The following is a 14565-nucleotide window of genomic DNA, read 5'->3' as shown; positions in this document are numbered from 1 at the left end:
CCCCCAGTAATAACACACGGCCCCCCAGTAATATCACAGCCCCCCGCACCACAGCCCCCCAGTAATAACACACGGCCCCCCGGCACTACAGCCCCCCAGTAATAACACAGCCCCCCAGTAATAACACAGCCCCCCAGTAATATCACAGCCCCCCAATAATATCACAGCCCCCCGGCACTGCTGCTGACAGGCTGCATGCTCGCGCTTGTAATAGCCCAGGTTGCCGCTCCGGGGTCAGCGCCGTCGGCCCTCACACTCCCCCTAGCGGCGAGCGGCACACAGGAGGGGCGGGCCGGCTCTCACTGCTCCGGAACATGGCAGCAGCAGCGGCGGCGGCGGCGGAGCGGTGAGCGGAGGAGACCCCGGCGACATGGTGAGGCGGCCGGGGGACACCGGGGGGACCCGGGAGGAGCTGCGCAGCGGTCGGGGACTCGTGTGTCAGCTGCCGGCTCTGCTGCGCTCCGTGTTGTCACTTCATGCGCCGCCGGTTACTTTGTATCACTTGTTGTGGCTGTCATGTATCCGTGCTGTGTGATGTGTGCTGTGTGATGCGCCGTCATGTATGATGTGTGATGTGTGATGAGTGCTGTGTGATGAGTGCTGTGTGATGTGTGATGTGTGATGCGTGATGCGTGATGCGTGATGCGTGATGAGTGATGCGCCGTCATGTATGATGTGTGATGCGCCGTCATGTGTGATGTGTGATGCGCCGTCATGTGTGACTGCAGTGGTCTAACATGTGTGACTGCAGTGTCTGCTGTGGGTTCTGCTCTGTGTGTCCCGCCGTCATTGTCACCGCGTGTTGTTACGGCGCGCAGGCGGACGGGTCGCGTACGTAGTGCGAAAGTCGCATTGACTTTCATTGGTGCGGAAAATCTGGCCCTCGTCCTACTTTGGCGCGCTGCGCAGCATTATAGTTTGTGGCGGCGTGAAATCCGCCTCGATACTTGCTGCGTGTTACGTAAACGCTATGTGTGTAATGCGCAGCCAAAATCCGCTCGTGCGCCCGCTGCGCCCCTGTCCTGATGGCACGTCTGTGCTGGTAGCTGCACTGTGTTGCCACGGTAACCACTTATAAGGGGACGTCACCCAGCTGTCCCAGACCCCTGAGCGGCAATCACCACGGTGCTGCACCCGAGGAGCGCCGCTGAGCTCTGACCACCCTGCAGGTGACAGCGCAGTGACGGTGGCCCCCAGCAGACATCCGATTACTGGGGGTGATGACATTGTGCTGTCAGGTGGGCAGCTGCGCCCTCGTTGCTGTTGGCACTGTTAATGGTCACTTGTTGCCTCTTGTAGGAGATCAGCGGCGCCATCCAGGTATCACATATTTACCGTATTAGTGTGTGCGGATGTATCGCCAGTATCCGTCCCGCTATTGGGACAGCTATCTCGGGTACTGCCAGCTTCGGGGCGGGCAGGTAATATGCAGGGCACTGCCAGCGTTGGGGCGGGCAGGTCATGTTCAAGGTACCACTAGCGTACAGGCGGGCAGGTGATGTGCAGGGCATCACCAGTATCTGGCGGGCAGGTGATGTGCAGGGCATCACCAGTATCTGGCGGGCAGGTGATGTGCAGGGCATCGCCAGCGTCGGGCGGGCAGGTGATGTGCAGGGCACCAGTACTCTCCCAGTCTGTCCAGATACCACTCACTATACCACACAGCCTGGGTATCACGGTGCCAGGTATATCACCGACTGCTCAGGTTGTCCTGATCTGCACATCATCAGACTGGCGTTACGCAGCGCCCTAGGTGATAAGTGCTGGCATGGGCACCTCAGCTTCTGTGTGGATTGGTAATGGGCAGGATACTAGTGATATCTATCTCCTTAGTATTCCTAGTGCCCAGCAAATCGCCAGTCTGCACGGGTACCTCTATACCAGACAACCAGGGCATCCATCCTTGTTACCAGTCTATTCATATTGTACAGGTATGATTGTGCCGTTATGTGGGTATTCGCTGTGCCATGCATCGTACCCAACTGTTCAGGTATCACATACACTGACACAAGACTGATTATGTGCCAGTCACCTCTGGTGCCAGGACAGCATGGTGTTTTTCCAGAATACCTGTGCAGATGGGTGATATGAAGGGCACCTGGGTTGTCTGTCCATTTGTCATTGGTGCCCTAGGTATCACCCATCTGTGCTGGTACTGTTGCTGTGCCCAGGTATCCTGGCATCTCAGCAGAAACATCCGCAGTGTGATGCTCCAGAATACCCCCCAGTGCAGGACGTGACAGTGCGGCGGGCACAGACTTGGAATCCTACCGTGGGAAGGGCTGCGCTGAACCCTGAGAGGAAAGCAGCATGTTTAATTTGGGCAGGTGCCAGTCTAGAATAATCCGATGACCCGCAGTCTCCAGTGTGCAGTGCTGCACCTCGTGTCAGGGGGCAGATAGTTACTGGGCAGCAGTGCAGCCGCCTGCAGACCTGAGGGCAGGAAAGAACAGGTGCCTGGCATTTGCATTGCCAGCCTGCTGAGAGGAAGACCCGTTTGTGCGAGGAGCGAAAGGGGAAATGGTTGCGTTGTAACTTCAGCGTATCCTGCAGCCAAAGTGATAAGATCAGGTGCGCCTGTCATGGCATCACAGTGCCTCCCCGGAGCTCATGTCTGATGATAACATGGCTGAGACTGCCCTGTGCCCTGGCATAAGATGTGCGGTGCCAGGGAAAGGTCTAATGTAATTGGTTACATGTAGATAGAATATTCAGTCACTATGTACCTGCATTACTTATCCTGTATTATACCCCAGAGCTGCACTCACTATTCTGCTGGTGGAGTCACTATGTACCTGCATTACTTATCCTGTATTATACTCCAGAGCTGCACTCACTATTCTGCTGCTGGAGTCACTGTGTACATACATTACTTATCCTGTACTGCTCCTGAGTTACATCCAGTATTATACCCCAGAGCTGCACTCACTACTCTGCTGGTGGAGTCACTATGTACCTGCATTACTTATCCTGTATTATACCCCAGAGCTGCACTCACTATTCTGCTGGTGGAGTCACTGTGTACATACATTACTTATCCTGTACTGACCCTGAGTTACATCCTGTATTATACTCCAGAGCTGCACTCACTATTCTGCAAGCTGCAGAGCTGAACTCTCCCTCCCCTCCCTGCACTGAGTTTGCTCCGGACACATAGTGAAGTGCTCTGCTTGCATTAGACTCATCCCGACACTTGGAGTACAGAGCGTTGTGCGGGTGCAGCGATCCGGATGTTTGCCGTCTGTCTGGAGGGCCTCCCCATAATCTGCCGACTCTCTGGTCACATGACTAGATGCCACTTGCATTATGTCACTAAGGTAAACATGGTGTCTGATGACATCAGTGGTAAATGGCCTGAGCGCTTACTGTGGCACTGAGTGCCATGGAGGAGACTGAGAACACTCGTGGGTGCAGCGGCGCGGCGCTCTCTGGTTATGGCAGCTATGCGGTATTTTTAGGCGGCGGTATATTCGCTTTTACTCCTTTCAGGCCTAAATATACACGGACGGCTATTTTCAAAATAGCCTCCAGCGCCGGTCGCAGAGATCCCAAACTTGTCTGGACAGGCGGCGCTGGCGATCCGAAACCATTTACTGCCCGCCGCCTGAAGAGTGATGCATCTTGGGTGTTAAACCCCCTCTGGGAGCATTGCTGCCGTATCTGCCCCCCCCCCCATGCTTCAGGATGCTGAGATATGAGGAGCTGTTTGATAGGGTCTCCGCACTGCATTTGACTCTCTAAGGCTGGGTTCCCACACGGCGTATTCCCAGCGGAAATCTCGCAGTTTGGCCGCAGTGGAAAACCGCGAGATTTCCACTGGGAAAGCACAGCTTTAAAACCCGCAGCCCTTAGCCGCGCACTTTTCCGTTGCGGTCAGCGCTCCCATAGAGGAGAGCGCGGCCGCAACAAAAAAAAAAAATGGACATGCTGCGGTCGGGGGAATCCGCGTCGCAATGCCGGCTTACCGCAACGGATTCGCCGTCCTGTGTGGATGAGATTTCAGATGGGTTGGTAATCCCAGGATTGGCGGTTGCAGGCAGATTTGCCGCGGCGAAATTCCGGACACATTTTCCGCAGCAAATCTGCCCCGTGTGAACCCAGCCTTCCTGTGCCATGGAGACATTAATGGGGTCCCAACACCACATATGTCATAAATGCCCACAGCCTTGTGGAGAGCAGCGCCCCCCAACCCGCCTGGTGAGTCTATGGAGGGAGGCCGCACATGTCCGCAGCGCTCCCCATTCAGCTCTATGGGAGTTAAATGGCCTTTCCCTTTAAATGGCTTGTACCAAATGTACCTAACCACAGAATAGGGGGGAACTGTCCGCTGGGACCCCCAGTGATCGCTGCACCTTGAACGCCCGGAGCAGCGGTGCACATGCTGACCATCTCGATTGGAGCGGTGGTCTGGATTCTGAGGTCATGGACTAGGAGGTCAGGCACCTCTGGGCCCCGGCTGCCATGTTCGTGCCCCTCTGCGCCAGCTCTTGAGGTTCTGGATGCCCGTGGTGCAGCGCTGGTTTTTATTTCGGTTGTTTTTACTGTGATTTGCATCTCTGCGCCTCATTTTGCATAGAACTGGTCGCCCGGGATTAACTCTTTCAGGACCGTCAGCGCTGACCGGCGCCGCTGCTCAAACTGGCGCAATATCGCAAAAACCTTTTTTGCATTGTTTGAAATTCTTTTCTCCATTAAGATCCCAAACCGCTGTCAGGACTCGTTCACAGCGGCATCAGAGGTCGATCGGAGCCCCCGATACTGATTTATGCTAAAAAAACCAGAATGAAATAACGCAGGTACTGCAGTATATCGTTCTGTAAAATGCCGGCTGGCTGTCTGCTGACTAGAACGCAGTGCGTTTGGTTACCAGAGTCCGTTCAGCGCTGCTCGGTCCGGTCATAAGACGGATCTGTTTGGCACGTGGTTGCCGTTTTCATGCTTCCCAAACTAAGTAGTAAAAACGGATGTGCACGAGCCCTTAAAGGGGTTGTCCAGTTATAAAGTATTGATTCCCTATCCTCAGTTTAGGTCATCAATAGTAGATTGGTGGGACTTTATCGGCCGGCAACCCCACGGATCAGCTGTTTGTTGAGCCGATATGCTTCTGAACTGAGCTGAATTGTTCAGGAAGTAGACAGCTCCGTTCCCACTGCAGTGGCCAGGCTTGGTATTACAGGCAAAGTTTCCACTGAAGTGAATGGGTGCAATACCAAGCTTGGCCACTGCAGTGGGAACGGAGCTGTCTGCTCTCTGCAAAAATCAGCCCAGTGCGTGAGCACAGTTGATCAGTGGGGGTCCTGGCGGTGGAGTACTGACGATCTACTGTTAATGGCTTGTCCTGAGGATAGGCGATCAATAATTTGCAACTGGACAACCCCTTTAATCTGCTGGTTGGCCTTGGAAATGGCAAACAATTTATCTCCACCCATCATATTCCTGACAGCTCTGCTCTAACAGTAGTATCTGCTTCCCACAATGCATTGCAGCTCTAGTTGTGATTGGAGAAGTACTGATTCTGCATTGCATGCTGGGAAGCAAAAGAACAATATATGGAGGTCGTATCTGAGAGACATCGTGAGTTCTTGTCCAAGCGGTGACTTCACCCCCTCTGTAGTCCGGGGGGCCGTCGTATGTTGTGAAACTCCATTTGGGGTATTTTCTATGCGCAGGTTGATACTAATGAAGCGGCCCGAGCGATGGCCGCCCGCGGGTATAGAAATGTCGCGCTTCATGGTTGTATAGATCCGCCCTTCGCCAAAAGCTGGTGCGAGTTGGACATCCTTCACTCTCGGCTCGGTCTCCACACGCTGCGCCGTAGATGAGGCCTTTGGTCTGCGGTCGTTAATGTTTAATTCTTAGACCCCCCCGGGGTTACTGGGGGGCAGCGAACCGCGGGGACTTTCTTCTGTCTTACTGGTTTGGGGTTTTTTGTAATCCGTGGAGCAAAACGTTCCGGACTTTGAAACTGGGAGATTTCAGGCGACATCAGTGATCTGTGCGGCCGAGGCGATGGAGGGGGATGTGATTGGGTCCCTGAGCGACCATGGGGCTGTATAGGCGGCAGCGGGTAGATCCAGGGCCGGGCAAAGGTTTAGGCAGGTGGGTAAAATAAATGTTGCAAAAACATACAAGTGTTAGGCTGGGTTCACACGGGGCGGATTTGCCGCGGAAATTCCATCCGGAATTTCGCCGCGGCAAACCCGCCTGCGGCCGCCAATCCCGAGGTTAGCCAGCCAGAAATCTCGTCCACACGGGACGGCAATACTGGCAGAATCGGGCGCTGCGGCACGGATTAGCCGGCCGCATCATGCTCGTTCTTTTTCTTCCTCCGCTGCGGCCGCGCTCTCCTCTATGGGAGCGCCGGGCGCAGCAGAAGAGCGAGCGGCCGCATCAAAACACGCAGCTAAGTGCCGTGGGTTTTGAAGCAGTGCTTCTCCCTGCGGAAATCTTGCGGTTTTTCGCTGCGGCCAAACCGCGAGATTTACGCCGGGAATCCGGTGTGTGAGATCCCAGGCTTAGGCCGCCTGCAGATGGGCGGAAATTCCGCAGCGGGATTTCCCACGGAATTTCCGCCCCTGGAAGCTGCCATAGGATTGCGTTAACAAACGCAATCCTATGCAGACGGCCGCGCGAAATCTCGCGCGGCAAACAAATCGCGGCATGCTCTATTTCTGTGCGGCGCTCGCAGAGCCCCGCACAGAAACGTCACTCCCCAGCCGCCGGCTCCGCTCTGCGCATGAAAGAGCCGGGGCCGCGGGAGCAGGTGAGTGCCCGCGCTGCTCTGTGCAGACGTTCGGGTCGGGTCCCGCTGCGAGAATTCTCACAGCCGGATCTGACCCGGCCGTCTGCAGGCGGCCTTAATAGTTTAGTCAATTTATATTTTGCTAATAGATAAAAATAAACAAAAGAGAACTACAAGTCCCAGCAGCATTTGGTGTGACGCCCTTCACCTTTTGGTACCCAGTGGGCGATTGTGTAGGATTGCAGTCGGGTGCGTCATTAATCAGTAACCCCACACAGGCGATGGTCGTATGTAGCGTGAGACGCCGGTAAAGAACAACTGCACGTTCAGAAAACTTTTGACACCCCAAAAGCATTGATTAGTGGGGGTCTCGCTTCTGAGACCCCCGCTGATTGCTAGAATAAGGGGCTGCATCGCTCACCTGAGCGCCGTGTCTCCTCGGCTGTGTTCGTTGGTTATCAGCTGCTTCCGCCAGCTGAAAAGAGAGCGGCTTCAAACGAGGCCGGTCATCGGTGCTGGACCAGCCGGGCCTCACTGCCGACCGCGGGGGTGTTGTCATATAATGATGTGGAGACTATACCGAGAATGGCGCGATCAAGGAAAAACGTGCAGCGGAAGGGGATCCTGCGGACGGAAACAGCTCATCACTGAAAGGGGTCGGAGGAGGATGTCAGGAATCATTCTGACCAACAGGCTGCACAGTCAGCAGAATACAACGCTGGAGCTCCAACTAACGTGTCCGAACGCACAACTCGCCGTTCCTCCGCACGGATGGGATAACAGCAGATGACCAGTTCTAGCGCCATTGTGTCTAAGAGAAACAGAAAGACGAGACGCCAGCGGGCAAAAGAGCGCAAAACTTGTATCACTGAGCAGCGGAGAAACATCTCCTGGTCAGATGGATGCAGATGTCTGCTGCTGATGGGAGGTCAGAATTTGGCGCAAGCAGCATGAATCGCTGATCCCTTCCTGTCAGCCGGTCAGAACATGTCAGCACCGCCATCTAATCTGCAGCAACTACAAGAAGCTTCCTGTCCGCACGGGCCGATATTCCTGCAGGGCGAGTTCATCACTGAGTGGAATCTATGCCACAATGAACGGCTGCGGATCCGAAGGCCAATGGAGTCCAACGCTACTAAATGGGGCTGATAATAACATGGCCGCCGCGGGTAGGACACCTCCGTTGATTTCCATGGAGGCCAGCCGCGGCAAAATAGAACATGCTGCAATTTTTCTTCTGCTCTTGGAAAACGCAATTCGTATCTGCGAGTGTCCTGCATTTTGCCGTGGAAAGTCCACGCGGACGGCCATCTTGGATTCAGCAATTAAAATCCGTTGGTGTGAGACCCCCTAAGAGTGATGGGATTTACCCCCGGTCGAGTCAGTAATCCCTGATCATTGGCCACGGACTCATCGCAGTAGCGTTTGGCCAAGAACTGTCCAGCTGGTTGGGGACTTCATCTCATAGCATGCTCTGGAGACAAGGGCCACCGTGGCATGCTGGGGCATGTAGTCCCTCAACACTGGGAGATACATGGGTTGCCCATCTTCACCCAAGTGGCAGAATACATTTCCACCCACCTGCGATTTTAACTTTTCAGTAGGTTGCAGGATGGTGATTGCATGTTGTACATCACAGTGACACCCCGACATTACCTGCACATAACACGTCATCCTGGAGAACCCCCCCACATATGGCAGGTGGTACAGTCCTGGGCTATTATATGTAATAGTATACAGTGACACCCCGACATTACCTGCACATAACACACACGTCATCCTGGAGAACCCCCCCACATATGGCAGGTGGTACAGTCCTGGGCTATTATATGTCATAGTATACAGTGACCTTCCTTTAATCTGGCATCTGTGGGACCTGATGGGTGCTGGATTATCAAACATTGTATGTAGGACAGTATATAAATCCTGTGAGGATGGAGGACCGCCAGCGTAAAGCCCAAGATACAGTCTGCTACCAATTAGAGGATTTTAGCTGTAGTATAGAGCAAGTAATGTATGTTAGCTGTAATCTACACGAAATCTGTGCGGTTTGCTGCAACGTGCTGTTTGTCTGCAGGGCAGCGCCTTGTTGACACGCAGTACATCCTGTATACTGTATAATTAACACTGTGCTAATACACTTATACAGGGTGGCCTGAAGTCAACAGCAATGTCACACATACATTACTTATCCCGTATTCTACTCCAGAGCTGCACTCACTATTCTGCTGGTGGAGTCACTGTGTACATACATTACTTATCCTGTACTGACCCTGAGTTACATCCTGTATTATACTCCAGAGCTGCACTCACTATTCTGCTGGTGGAGTCACTGTGTATATACATTACTTATCCTGTACTGATCCTGAGTTACATCCTGTATTATACCCCAGAGCTGCACTCACTATTCTGCTGCTGGAGTCACTGTGTACATACATTACTTATCCTGTACTGCTCCTGAGATCATCCTGTATTATACTCCAGAGCTGCACTCACTATTCTGCTGGTGGAGTCACTATGTACATACATTACTTATCCTGTACTGATCCTGAGTTACATCCGGTATTATACTCCAGAGCTGTACTCACTATTCTGCTGGTGGAGTCACTGTGTACATACATTACTTATCCTGTACTGATCCTGAGTTACATCCTGTATTATACTCCAGAGCTGCACTCACTATTCTGCTGGTGGAGTCACTGTGTACATACATTACTTATCCTGTACTGATCCTGAGTTACATCCTGTATTATACTCCAGAGCTGCACTCACTATTCTGCTGGTGGAGTCACTGTGTACATACATTACTTATCCCGTACTGATCCTGAGTTACATCCTGTATTATACTCCAGAGCTGCACTCACTATTCTGCTGGTGGAGTCACTGTGTACATACATTACTTATCCTGTACTGATCCTGCGTTACATCCTGTAATATCCTCCAGAGCTGCGCTCACTATTCTGCTGGTGGAGTCACTGTGTACATACATTACTTATCCTGTACGTACCCCGAGTTACATCCTGTATTATACTCCAGAGCTGCACTCACTATTCTGCTGGTGGAGTCACTGTGTACATACATTACTTATCCTGTACTGCTCCTGAGTTATATCCTGTATTATACTCCAGAGCTGCACTCACTATTCTGCTGGTGGAGTCACTGTGTACATACATTACTTATCCTGTACGTACCCCGAGTTACATCCTGTATTATACTCCAGAGCTGCACTCACTATTCTGCTGGTGGAGTCACTGTGTACATACATTACTTATCCTGTACTGCTCCTGAGTTATATCCTGTATTATACTCCAGAGCTGCACTCACTATTCTGCTGGTGGAGTCACTGTGTACATACATTACTTATCCTGTACTGCTCCTGAGTTATATCCTGTATTATACTCCAGAGCTGCACTCACTATTCTGCTGCTGGATCACTGTGTACATACATTACTGATCCTGAGTTACATCCTGTATTATACTCCAGAGCTGCACTCACTATTCTGCTGGTGGAGTCACTGTGTACATACATTGCTTATCCTGTACTGATCCTGAGTTACATCCTGTATTATACTCCAGAGCTGCACTCACTATTCTGCTGGTGGAGTCACTGTGTACATACATTACTTATCCCGTACTGATCCTGAGTTACATCCTGTATTATACTCCAGAGCTGCACTCACTATTCTGCTGGTGGAGTCACTGTGTACATACATTACTTATCCTGTACTGATCCTGCGTTACATCCTGTAATATCCTCCAGAGCTGCGCTCACTATTCTGCTGGTGGAGTCACTGTGTACATACATTACTTATCCTGTACGTACCCCGAGTTACATCCTGTATTATACTCCAGAGCTGCACTCACTATTCTGCTGGTGGAGTCACTGTGTACATACATTACTTATCCCGTACTGATCCTGAGTTACATCCTGTATTATACTCCAGAGCTGCACTCACTATTCTGCTGGTGGAGTCACTGTGTACATACATTACTTATCCTGTACGTACCCCGAGTTACATCCTGTATTATACTCCAGAGCTGTACTCACTATTCTGCTGGTGGAGTCACTGTGTACATACATTACTTATCTTGTACTGATCCTGAGTTACATCCTGTATTATACCCCAGAGCTGCACTCACTATTCTGCTGGTGGAGTCACTGTGTACATACATTACTTATCCTGTACTGACCCTGAGTTACAGCCTGTATTATACTCCAGAGCTGCACTCACTATTCTGCTGGTGTGGAGTCACTAATGGGAGTCACTTGATGGGAAACTGATAAAATTTTGCAGGCGACACAAAGCTAGGATGGATAGCTAATAGAGATGGGCGAGCACGCTCGTTTAAGGCTGATGCTCGAGCGAGTATTGGTCTTCTCGAATAACTGATTACTGGTCCGAGCAAATGCGGGGGGGGAGATCTCATTTCCTGCTCATCTCTAATAGCTAACACTAGGGAAGAGAGAGAGTATTCAAAAAGATCTAGAAAAGCTTGAACAGTGGGCAGCGACTAACAGAATGGGATTTAACAAAGAGAAATGCAAAGTCCTACATCTGGGCAAGAAAAAGGAAGAAAGCACATACAGAATGGGAGGAATTGGGCTAAGCAGCAGCACATGTGAGGAAGACTTGGGTATACTAATAGATCATAGACTGAACATGAGTCAACAATGTGATGCAGCAGCCAAAAAGGCAAACACAATTCTGGGATGTATTAAAGGGGTTGTCCCGCGCTGAAACGGGTTTGTTTTTTTTTCAATAGCCCCCCCGTTCGGCGCGAGACAAACCCGATGCAGGGGTTAAAAAAGAAAACCGGACAGTGCTTACCTGAATCCCCGCGCTCCGGTGACTTCTTACTTACCTTGTGAAGATGGCCGCCGGGATCTTCACCCTCGGTGGACCGCAGGTCTTCTGTGCGGTCCATTGCCGATTCCAGCCTCCTGATTGGCTGGAATCGGCACGTGACGGGGCGGAGCTACGAGGAGCCGCTCTCCGGCATGAGCGGCCCCATTCAGAAAAGAAGACCGGACTGCGCAAGCGCGTCTAATCCGGCGATTAGACGCTGAAAATTAGACGGCACCATGGAGACGGGGATACTAGCAACGGAACAGGTAAGTGAATAACTTCTGTATGGCTCATAATTAATGCACGATGTATATTACAAAGTGCATTAATATGGCCATACAGAAGTGTATAGACCCACTTGCTGCCGCGAGACAACCCCTTTAATAGCTGTCTACAAATATCTGAAGGGCTGTCACAGTGCAGAGGGATCAGCCCTATTCCCATCTGCACAAGGAAAGACTAGAAGCAATGGGATGAAACTGAAACAGATTAGATATTAGACAGTGAGGGGGATCAATGAGTGGAACAGGTTGCCACGGGAGGTGGGGAGTTCTCCTTCAATGGAAGTGTTCAAACAAAGGCTGGACAGACATCAGTGTGGGATGATTTAGTGAATCCTGCACTGAGCAGGGGGCTGGAGCAGATGACCCTGGAGGTCCCTTCCAAGTCCACCATTCTAGGATTCTATATATTATACTCTAGAGCTGCACTCACTGTTCTGCTGATTTCGACAAACTCATGGACATACTCCCCTTATGCAGAGGGGATATATATATATATAACTTCTAAGCATTAGGTAACTGTATAGTGTCTGGAGTAAGGCCACTTCCACACATAACGTTGGCAAAATGCCGCGACTTTGATTATGGCGTTTTGTCACAGTTTTACCGCCATTTTCGGATGCAGGTTCCTGTCTCTGACAGCGGGTTTTAACGCAAAAACCTCATTCTGTCTGATGGGTGATGAGGTCTGTTAATTGTGGCAAAATAGAGCAGGCAGCGCTCGACGATCATGGCATTAGAAGACTCCCCGATCGAGCGCAGGTCTGCCAGGCCCCACTGAAATCAATGGGAGCCTTGTACCGCGATCACCACGGCGTGCAAAACGATGTGTGACAGTGGCCTAAGAGGACTCTTCCCAGCTCTGAAAGCTCCATGAAGTCACTGAACAAGCAGGGGATGCGGTAATAAAGCCACTTTGAATAGCATTGTCCCATCAGGACCCCCGGACCTCAGTAAGGCATTGGATCTGGGGCGGGGTGTGTGGCGTGATCGGGGAGGATGCTCTGCCGCCCCTGTACAGCTGCGCGCTCCTGCATACAGTGGGTCCGGCTAGTACTACAGGTGCCCCCCATATGGCCAGCTCATTGTCTGGGGGCCGGAGTAAGGAATAGGGGTTCTCCTGGTCGGACCCACCTGTAATTGAGGGTCACGGCCGGAGGGTCAGGGCTGCAGCCGCACCAGATGAGCCGCTGTGAGAATCCGCCTCTCCTTATAATATTTTCTATGTATTTTGGACTCGGTGAATGTCAGCGGCTGCTGGCCAATAGGAGCTAGGCGCGGCCGGCGTGGGCGAAGTGGCTGCGGATCAGAGCGCTGACTTTGCGTTTCAGAGCTCTCCTCTCCGTCTGCTCTTTCCCACCCTTCAGATTTTGTATCCAAAAAGAGGGGAAAATCCGCGTTCTGTGACAGCCCATTGTCTGCGCCGCCAGTTCTGATGGCGCTGCAGTTTGTTCTGCCGAGTGCTTCCACGTTAACCCCTCATTCCCTGGAAATGGCTGAGCAGCGGAGAGTAACTGTGTCCCCGGCAAGCGGGGGTCTGACGCCATACCACCAAATGCTATTCTATGGCTCCATAATACTATCGCCGCACACAAGGACGGTCATATATACGTATAGTGCCGGGATAACGTGCCGCGTCTCATCGGCCGAGCCCGACCCCCATACACTACTGAGTGCTGTCCTTGTTAAAGGGGTTGTGCTATAATTGCATGTTATCCCCTATCCTCGTGATATCCATAGGATGGGGGGTAACTAGCTGATCGGTGGGGGGCTCACTGCTTAGGAGGTAAGCAAGTTTGCCCAGAAAATTCCTTTTAATGCCTCTCAAAGCTGAGGATTTGCTACAACGGCGTCCAGCGTAGACGATCCCCGGCGATGTAACGTACAGTATCCGCAGCACAGATATCCCTCCCGACAGTTTGTAATATTTTCCCTGCATTGATACATTGTATCACTTTGGAGTCCAGACTTGGGGCGGGCTCACACGGGCCTATCGATATAGTGTATTGCACGCGGAATACGTTGTACTAATCTCCCCATAGGCAGCCATGTTATCGCGCACACGAATTGCGTGAAATACACACGCAAGAAAAATCATAGCATGTTCTATTTTGGCGCGTATTAAGTGATTCAAGTTTTGCGTATTACGCCCGGGGGGGTCCAACCTTTGGTGTCTCTGGGCCACGTTGGAAGAAGAGTTGTCCTGGGCCGCACATTAACTACACAAACACTGAAGATGTGGGACCTTGTCCTCCAAACCACTCCCATTGGACACCCCTGGGTGATGCCAAGGCTGCGTTCACAGCCTCCAGCACTAAGCTGGCACAGAATGCCAGACAAAATCTAGAAGCATGCTACGCAATTTTGTTCTTTACAGTGCCACAGGGACTGCCGGACGACCGACGGACCCGAGTATATTCGGGCCCGGAATGTGCCAGATCCAGCACTTCCAGTTTTTCCATTGTTGGGCTCCTAGTTCGGAGACGATTACCCAAAGCACAAGTGTGAGCCTGACCCTAGAAATACTTGGACCTACAGATCTTCAGCCCCGGGATGTCGGGCTCCATTCACATCCGCATTCGGGAATTCTGTTTTGTAATGTAATGCTTTCTCCACCCGCCAGACAGCCATTAAGGACCATGAGGGTCCTTGTGTGGCACAGAGTGTTGGTATGCAGTCCTGAACCCTCACTCAC

The 14565-nt window shown here is 51.8% G+C and overlaps 1 protein-coding gene across 1 annotated transcript in view; it reads left to right on the top strand.

Moving 5' to 3' along the window:
• The first annotated feature begins 319 nt into the window (after positions 1 to 319).
• Positions 320 to 14565, top strand: part of LOC136595471 (pleckstrin homology domain-containing family G member 4B-like) — a 72069-nt gene continuing 57823 nt past the window's right edge. Inside the window, exon 1 of the mRNA XM_066588702.1 lies at positions 320 to 373. Within this exon, the coding sequence (XP_066444799.1) occupies positions 371 to 373 (3 nt within the window). The 5' untranslated portion in view covers positions 320 to 370. The remainder of the gene's footprint in view (positions 374 to 14565) is intronic.

This window comes from Eleutherodactylus coqui, unplaced genomic scaffold (assembly GCF_035609145.1).
Source record: "Eleutherodactylus coqui strain aEleCoq1 unplaced genomic scaffold, aEleCoq1.hap1 HAP1_SCAFFOLD_210, whole genome shotgun sequence".
In the NCBI taxonomy this organism is placed as follows: domain Eukaryota; kingdom Metazoa; phylum Chordata; class Amphibia; order Anura; family Eleutherodactylidae; genus Eleutherodactylus; species Eleutherodactylus coqui.
This window is presented reverse-complemented; position numbering and strand designations above follow the sequence as displayed.